An 8,437-nucleotide genomic window follows, 5' to 3' on the forward strand; every position below is an offset into this window, starting at 1 on the left:
AGCTTCTGCCATGCATGCTCAAGCAGATTGTCCGTGTCCTCCAAGCCAACCCACACACCTGTGCACACAGGCAGAGCTTCTGAGCAGGTAAGTCCTACCAGCACAGGTATTCAACCCACAGCAAAGCTAGTAGCACCTTGCAGCCATGTGCGCGAGTGACTGTGTGCTCAGGTGGAAAGTGTTATTTGAATGGAGCCTCTGTAGAGAAATGACACAAGCAGAAAGGAGCAGCTGGGGTGCACTACAGTAACAGACTTTTACCAGAAAACTTTTACAACAGCCATTGGAAATGAGTGGCCAAGCAGAAAACAGCCTGGTGAGGTACTTGGAACATAATGTTCCTGAGGTTGTATCCCATCAAAGCTAAGCTGGAAAATAAGCAGTATCTGACTGTGGAGAGCCAGAGAGTGGGAAACTCTCCCAACCGTTGCTACTTGTCTGCCACACAAGCAGGCTGCTGGCCGGGGGCCTCTTCTTCCTGCCTTTCACTGCTGTTACTACAAGCTAACGCAACCCACCTACACCAGGCAATAGCTTATGACCACTCTTGTGGGCACGCTCTCGTTTTACAGTCAAAGTGAGTTTGGGCAGACTGGTTGCCTTCATCATGGAAGGGCAGTTAGAGGAATAAATATGCTGATCAGAGGAGTTCAGGTGAGATAGCCACAGCATTTTAAATTCACACCCCATTTTTATTTTGCAGTCCTTTCTTTGAGCAGATAAGCCTGATGGTTTCGTGGTTGCTATTTAGAAATACACAGGCATGTCTGACTGGAGCCATCTGCTTTCAGACTGGGGAGGACAGTCTGGCTTCTGGCCATATTTGGATGTTTCTTTGCAGCCATATGGAAGAAAAATAGTTTCAAACTGGAGATTTCAACATGGGGGAAGTGACTGCAGAGGTCCCTGACGCTGGGTGAGGAGGTGAGCGAACACCCTGGGCTGAGCTATGCCGCCGTGTGGGCTGGGCAGTAGCTACCCCTGCAGGGATGGGGAAAACAGGGAACGGACTGGGAAGAGGCCGTGGGCACTGGTGCTAAACTGGGTGTATGTAGCACTTTGGGAACACTCTGAAGGGAGGAAGTGAACAGCAGGCTAACACGATCTGCAGGGTCCCGGCACAAGCCTACAGAGCACATGGGGCTGAGCAAGGGTTGGGGGTGAAGGTGGAAGTGGGTACAACAGTTCAAACCTACATACATTCAAAATCTCTCTCACTGTAGCTGCGTCTTTGCTTCTCCAGAATGCTTGATGCTGATTTGCTTATCAGGTCCCCAAATCTCTCGATTGACAAAGTCTTATCCAAGTCCTCATCGTCCTCGGCACCAGGAGAGGCTTTCTCTGCGCGATCTCTGCCCTGCACAGAAATCGCCAGACAAGAATCAAACACTGCAGACCCCTACAGCCCTCTGGATCCTCCTGCCCTGCAAACGGTGCTGGGCTTGCTGAGGAGCAGCAGGCTCCACACGACAGGGCTGGGGCATAGTTTCTCGCTTAGAGGCTCAGCTCTGCTCAAAACCAAGAGCCAGAACAGATCAGCAAGCCTCCAAGCTGCACTCTGCAGAGATACCTTAGCGGTCCTCCACACCTCCCCTGAGTGGCAGGTATCAAGGGACTATGTCAGTGCCTGTCTTTCCTACCAGTGGAGGTGCATAGCTTTTGTTTAGCTGGAATATCTCTCTCCTCACATCTAACTGCTGTCCTCTGGCCTTCCCTTTGCCCAGTCTGCCATCCCTCCCTTTCTTAGACCTCCTCCATATTTCCCCCAGGACACAGCATCCCTGCTCTGGTGAGCTGCCCTTGGGTCAGTGACCACCCCGTGCCTTCCCGCCTCCCCTCCGCACTCCTAGGGGACCACATTCCCCTTGGCATGCCTTCTTCAGGCTTTTCTGCCTGTTTTCCTCCTGTTTCAGGCTGTGTGTGCTTCTCTGCCTTTTGCTGGTGGAGACGCTCCGAGAAGAGCATCGCCAGGTGACTCCTGTCCTTTCTGCCTCCCGAGCAGCTGCAGCTGTTAAAATTTTCCGTCAATATAGCCGAAATGCCAGCGCAGAGCTGTTGTGGACTCCCATGTTTCCATGGAAACAGGAGGAGGCCCAACTGTGACAAATCTGTCTGTGCTGGGCGGAAAGAGGGAGCAAGGCAGCTTTAGCTGAGTTGCAGCTCTCCCCACAGCCCCCAGCTGTTCCCAGCTGTGCCCCAGGAGTGGCTTTGTATCTGTGGGTGAGACTGCTTCTCCTCTCACCTTAGCGTGCGTGTCCCAAGCCCAGCCTAAATGGGGAGAGTCTAATTGCAAGCTGCCCAGCTCCTCCTGCCGCTTGCCTACCCGCCCAACGGCACTGAAGGCACAGAGACCCCACAGAGCAGCCTCCGGCCTTTTCTGGACCACAGTTTGCTGTCTGCACGGAGAGCGGATGTGGGCTCGTGGGCAGCCTGGGCGCACCCTTTGTGCAGACCTGTCCCCAGGGAAGGGAGGCTGTGTCTCCCACTGCAGCAGGCTGCCAGGACGCAGGTCCCGCACTCAGCCTGGCAGGAGCGCGGTCCCCGGGGAAGAGATGGCCCCGCTGCTGCTGGATTCCCACCTCACCTGCTGCAGGTCGATGAAGACATCTCCTACGGGAGGGGACTCTCCAGCTGCCATTTTGGTTCAGGACCTAAGGGCCTGGGCAAAATATCAACCCTTCTCTTTCACCGGCAGGCACCCAGCAAACCTGGAGAGTGGCATAACCTGTGGAGAGAGGGCAGGACAAGGGAATGTCGTGGGAGACCGCTGGCCACTGCCCTCAAACCCCCTGGCTCCTAACCCAGAGAGGTCACCTCACCGGCCCTCGGGGAACCTCCCCGGCATCACTAGGACAGGGCTGTCCCCTGGCACGCTGCAGCGAGGGAGCAAGGATGGCTCAGCCCGCGCTGCTTTGTGCACCGTCTCCAACAGTTCAAAGGCAGGTGGGTCCCTGTCCTCCTCCGAACAACCTGCTGCTCGGAGGGTGCAGGGGCTGACCGAGACAGCAGCTATATGCATAGCTCCTGCACAGGTTGTGTGAGAGAAGGAAAGGCTTCCTGCTCAGCCGCCCCTCCACCAGGACATCTGTGCAAAGCCAGGGCGTGACTGACCGCTGGGGAAGGATAAAGTTGGAGAGATTGGGTGCTGGGAGGGCATGCCAGGAGCAGGCAGCAGAGTGGTCCTGTGCCACCTAGCTTTAATTGGGCAGATCCCAAAATGGCCAGGAGGAACCTCAGAGAGATCCGTGCAGGCCAGAGAGATGGCACAAGGACAAACAGTTCAGCATCCAAACACCAAACACAAAACAACACATGTTACAGGGAAAGAGGCCAACCTTCAGACTGCAGATCTGTGCCCTGTCTGCACCGGCGTGGCTGAGGGACGCAGAAGACCCTGCGGGCAGCCCAAGGGAGTGCTCTGCTCAATATGCAACTGCAAGTGAAGGTAATGAGGTGCCACGGTTCACAAGGAGCGGGATGGAGACTAACACAGAAACAGCTGTAGTCATATCATCTACAGCAACAGTGCAGGCTGAGCTCAGCATGGGCTGCACCCCAGGAAGAGTTGGAGATGGCACAGAGACTGGTACTGGGAAGATACCAACCTCCAAAAACTCATCTGAACTCATACGGAGAAGGAGAGAAGATGTAAGCACATGCACAGTGCTTTGGGCACAGGGATAAGCAAAGTGTTCTCATCTCACAGCACAAGAAAAGGGACATTCGTTAAAACTACAAGGGTAGAATACAAATGAATCCAAAACTAGCAAAAGAAAACATTTTTTTCAGTGATGTCATCGAGGAGAAAAAAACCTGCAAAGTCAGAGGATAGCTTGGCCATCTCTCTGGGTAAAAAGTTGTCATATTTATGACAAAGAAAATTAAGAGAAGTTAAACCCATCTTTCAGAACAAGCTATTCTCCAGCTATGAAAGCTTTGGAAGAAGTACTATAGGTTATATCCTGGTGATCTGCTGAGGGGTTTCTTACTATCTCATCTGAAGTACCTAGTATGGGCCACTGTTCAAGACAGGCCACTAAAACACTAAAACAGATGGTCTAAAGGTGACACCAGTGAGGCCACTTCATCATCCCTCCTTCTATCTTTGAAGATCTCCAGAAGGTGCTACTACAGTCTCTGCTTACTCTGCCTACCTGAAGGCACACATTTAGCTTATTCAAGCCAAAAATCCCGGGGCCATCTGTAAGGCAAGTTTTTGAGAGGCTAATCTGACCACTGATGAAGAATGTTCCCTTGGTCCATCCTCCTAATTATCAGGAACAAGGCAAAACTTAATGGAAAAAATCCCTCAAACACACCTCATTGAATTCTTCAGTAATTGAATCCCTCGATGAGACCTGAACAGCTCAAGAGAAATATGCTGCCAAGACAGACGTCTAAAAAGCAAACGCAGAGTCCAGGCCATAAGGACAGGACAGAAAAGAATGAAAATACCCAATCCACTCTGTACATCTTAAGCTGTAATATTCAACTTCACACCCTGTTTTTCAAGAATGATAGAACAAAAGGGTGCCGAGAGAGAGCAGCAGAAAAAAGGAGAAAGGTCTGGAAATCATCTGTAAGCAGAGACTGAACTGCTTTTTAGTAGGAGACATGATAGAGAAAAGGGTAATGCATGGCTTTTATTTCCTTTCGCATTTAACTCAAGAACAGGGTATCATTCCATGAAAGCAAACAGCAGCACATTTGAAACTGCAGGCAGGGAATGCTTTATTCCAGCAGGAAGAGCTGGCGGGGGAACCTGGGCTCTGCAGTCCTGAAGGGCCTCGGCATCACGACTGTTAAAGAAAGGATTGGGTATTTGTAAGGAACATAATCTCCACAGCCACAGACTGCCTCCAAAAACACGTTGCAAGCACTACTACTTCAGGGAGTAAAAAGACAACAGGGCTTTGGATGGCAGCTCCTGTAGTGGCAGAATCCCTAAAAACTAGCAAAACGGTAAAGGTAATATAACAAAAAAAAAGCTAATGCTCAACTCCACCTCTGTGCCGCTAATGTGCCTTGTGGGGCCTCCAAAGGAAACTGCAAAGCATCAGCAATGTTGTGAAACAATGTGCTTTGTTTCAGGTCAAGCTCAGGTTTGTCTGGAGCTAGGCAGAGGCTGGCAGGGGCATTCGTGCTCTGGGCGGGAGGAAACGCGCGAGGAACCGCTGGATGCGACGAACTCTGCTGGCTCCAGCTTTGCAAGATGTTAACACTGAGTTTAAAACTACAGCCTGACTGCCTAAAGTTAAAAGGGAGGGAAAATCCAGAACTTAATCTTTCTTTATCCACCGAAGCAGTGTATTCTGAAATATGCTGAAAATGTGTCACTCTAATGACAGCGAAAAGCAAGACAGTTGTACTAGCAGTAAAGTAAGAGAGCCCTTGGGACCCGCTTTGAAATTTCAGAGGGACTGCGAGGTGCTCACGGGGTTTCCGTCAATGCCGCTCATCACCCTGTGAAAGCAGGACGCGATGCCTGGGTGCCCCGAGCCGGCGGGGCTCGGGGGCAGAGCTGCCGGAGGGGCCCGCCGCTTTGGGGCCGAGAGAGGGGCTGGGATGCGAGCCGCTTTCTCCGACCCTAACCCTACCAGCTCTCCTGCCTTCTCGAGAAGGGAGAGCCCGTGGCCTGGGAGCACTGGTGCTCCCTTTCGGTGCATTAATTGATGGCTGGCCACTAGAGGCCACTTGCCACTTACTCTGTGCACCCTGGTGCAACCTCTTGGAGAAAGGCTGGATGGACACCTACTCGGATCTGGCATGGCTTTTCTATTACCCACAACAGAGGGAGTTCAGAGAAGAGCAACAAAAAATTGCCAGTAGGCCAGAGGGATTGATTTACAAGGAAAGGTTAGGAGCTAAATTTGTCTAGCACAATATGGGATGACTAAGATGGGGAGGGGACAAGCCAGCAGTCTGGAAAGATCTCAAGGGTGTAAAACACGACTAAAGATTTTTGTTTTTTGCAGACAGCCCTGCACAAAGAGACTTAGAAATGGGTTAAATTTAAAAGAGAAACTTAAAATGAATATCAGGGAGAATTCTGCTAATGAGCATCATGCTGTAGCACCCAGCCTGTTGGGATCACTACCTGGGCTGCCATAAGAAGAACACAACACAAAAGGGGAAAGAAAAAAAACCAGTAAAGAAAACTGAATGAATGATACCTTCATCCTACTGTATCTCCTGGTTGTCGGGAGTACGTGATTCAGCATTCCCGCTAGAAGTAATTTTCAGTAATAGAAGCGTCATGCCAGCAGGCCAGATTCGAAGGGAGGCCAGAAAAATCCACAGCCTGCCGACCTGTGCGTGCTCACGCCTCCCCGCTCTCTCCGCAAGCACATCAGTAAACAGAACTGGCTCACCGAAATCACCGCACCTCGTACCGAGCACCTAGGCTAAATGAATGCCGAAGGAAAGTGAGCAGGCAAGCCCCTGCGATGCTGGCAGCTACGGCATCTCCCACATGTTGCTAACAGGGACTCCAGCGGGGCTTCCCCCAACCCCCAAAGGCTGCTTCATAGTGCCAGTGCAGGAGCTTTCCTGTTTTGCTGAGAAAAACGCATCTGGCATGTCTTCGAGGGGCAGAGGAGAGCAGTTCATGCTGCCCCTTTGCAATAAAGATGAGCCGGGAGGGCTACAGCAGGCTGCCCCAGCTCCGTGGGCAAGGGGCTGCACGGAGACAGCCGTCAGGCCCCGCATCCATCTCCTCAGCTCTTCCCTAATCTCCTGGCCATCGGTCTGAGAATAATTTAGCCGTGAAGTGTCTAGACAAGGAGTGCATGTTAAGACAGGGATATAGCCACAGGGGCAAAGCTGGTGTGGGGACAGAGGAGAAGAGACTCTGGCTGATAGACACAGACGGGAAGAGCTCAAAAAGGAGAAGGATTAGAGGCCTGGGAAGATTTTCCTGGGAAGACATACCAATGAGCCTGTCCGTGGAGGAGAGGAGCAGGAGGGGTGCTGCTGCATACACCGAAGCATTCGGATGCGGCTGTGACAGTCACAGCCTCAAAGCCGAATGAAACGGGAGGGGGCTGCGCAGCCCCTACTTCTCCCCTGCCACGGCGGAGGAACAGGGACATACACACCAGAATGAAAAGGCAACACATAAGACAGTAAACACACACAGTTTTCAGGCATGAAGGGTTTAACCTGTGGATCTCCCTGACACATGGCTACGCTGAAACTAAGAATACAGAAGTATTTTATAAGGCTTAAATATTTCAATGAATCCTATACCCTGCTGAACTAGCCTGGATAAACCACCCTAGCCATTTGCTTCTGAAGCACCTGCTCCGTTCCCTGACGCTCCCTTCACAGAGGAACCGGACAGGACGGAGCTCGCACAGTCGACAGACACATACACGGACACAGGGGAACAAAGCCCACTCTGGACTGAAGTACCAGCACCAGACAGTGACAAGGAGACACCTCTCCACTGGACGTACGGACGGCTCCGACAGACACACGCACAGCCGGGGGAGTGAAGGGACGTAGGCAGGCCCTGGGGATGCACTGCACCATGTACCGTGCCGTGCCATGCCGTGCAACCCGTACGGTGCGCTGCGCAGGACCGCACCACGCTGCACACCACGCCGCGCAGCATCCAGCACCGGGCACCGCGCCGTGCCCAGGACTGTGCTGCGTGCTGTGCCGTGCACCATGCCATGCACCATGCCACGCACTATGCCACGCACCATGCCATGCAGCGCCCTGCACCGTGCCGTGCCACGCACCATGCGCTGCCCTGCACCGTGCCATGCCGTGCGCCATGCACCGTGCCATGCCATGCACCACGCACCGCCCTGCACCGTGCCATGCAGGGTGCAGCACCCCGCGCCGCGCCGCGCCACGCACCGTGCGGTGACCTGCACCGTGCAGCACCGGAGCGACCCGTGCGCGCCGCGCCCCGCAGGCGGGGCCGGCGGAGGGCGGCCAGGGGGGCTGCCCGGGCTCTGCGGGGCAGCGGCGCCCGCCACGCGCGTCCGCGGGGCCGGTGGGCTGCGGCAGCCGGGGCAGCGGAGGGGCAGCACCAGCACCAGGACCCGCCCCCCCTCAGCCCCCGCCCGGCCCGTACCTCGCACCGCCGGAGAAGGAGAGCCGCCCGCCGCCGCGCCGCGCCCCGGCCCCGCCACCGCGCTCCGCCCGACACGTGCCGCGCCGCGCCGGCGGCGGGCGGCGCTGCGGCCCCGGCCTCCCGCCGGCCCTGCGCAGGGCGCGGCGCGGGCCCGCCGCCCCGCTTCGTGCCGCCCGCCGCCCCTCCCGGGCCGCCCCCGCTTACCGGTGGGGCTGCGGGGCGGCGGCGCGGGGCGCTCCCCCGGCGGCGCGGGGCGGCGGCGGCGGCGGCGGCGGCGGCGGCGGGGCGGGGGCCGGGGGGCGCGGGCCCCGCCGGGCGGGAGGGGGACGCTGGGGCGGGCTCCATGGCAAC

The 8,437-nt window shown here is 55.2% G+C and overlaps 1 protein-coding gene across 4 annotated transcripts in view; it reads right to left on the reverse strand.

The window, feature by feature from the left end:
* SLC4A3 (solute carrier family 4 member 3) overlaps positions 1–8,389 on the reverse strand; it is a 35,280-nt gene extending 26,891 nt beyond the window's left edge. For 3 of the 4 annotated variants that reach the window (XM_075512533.1, XM_075512534.1, XM_075512531.1), the window contains exons 1-3: positions 8,291–8,389; positions 2,585–2,725; positions 1,201–1,357 (exon numbers count right to left, since the gene is read on the reverse strand). In XM_075512533.1, coding sequence (XP_075368648.1) covers positions 1,201–1,357; positions 2,585–2,638 — 211 coding nt within the window. In that variant the 5' untranslated portion in view covers positions 2,639–2,725; positions 8,291–8,389. Of the gene's footprint in view, positions 1–1,200; positions 1,358–2,584; positions 2,726–8,086; positions 8,198–8,290 lie in introns of those variants that run through there. The other variant, XM_075512532.1, reaches the window with a different exon arrangement.
* Positions 8,390–8,437: the final 48 nt, after the last annotated feature.

This window comes from Mycteria americana, chromosome 9 (assembly GCF_035582795.1).
Source record: "Mycteria americana isolate JAX WOST 10 ecotype Jacksonville Zoo and Gardens chromosome 9, USCA_MyAme_1.0, whole genome shotgun sequence".
Lineage (NCBI taxonomy): Eukaryota > Metazoa > Chordata > Aves > Ciconiiformes > Ciconiidae > Mycteria > Mycteria americana.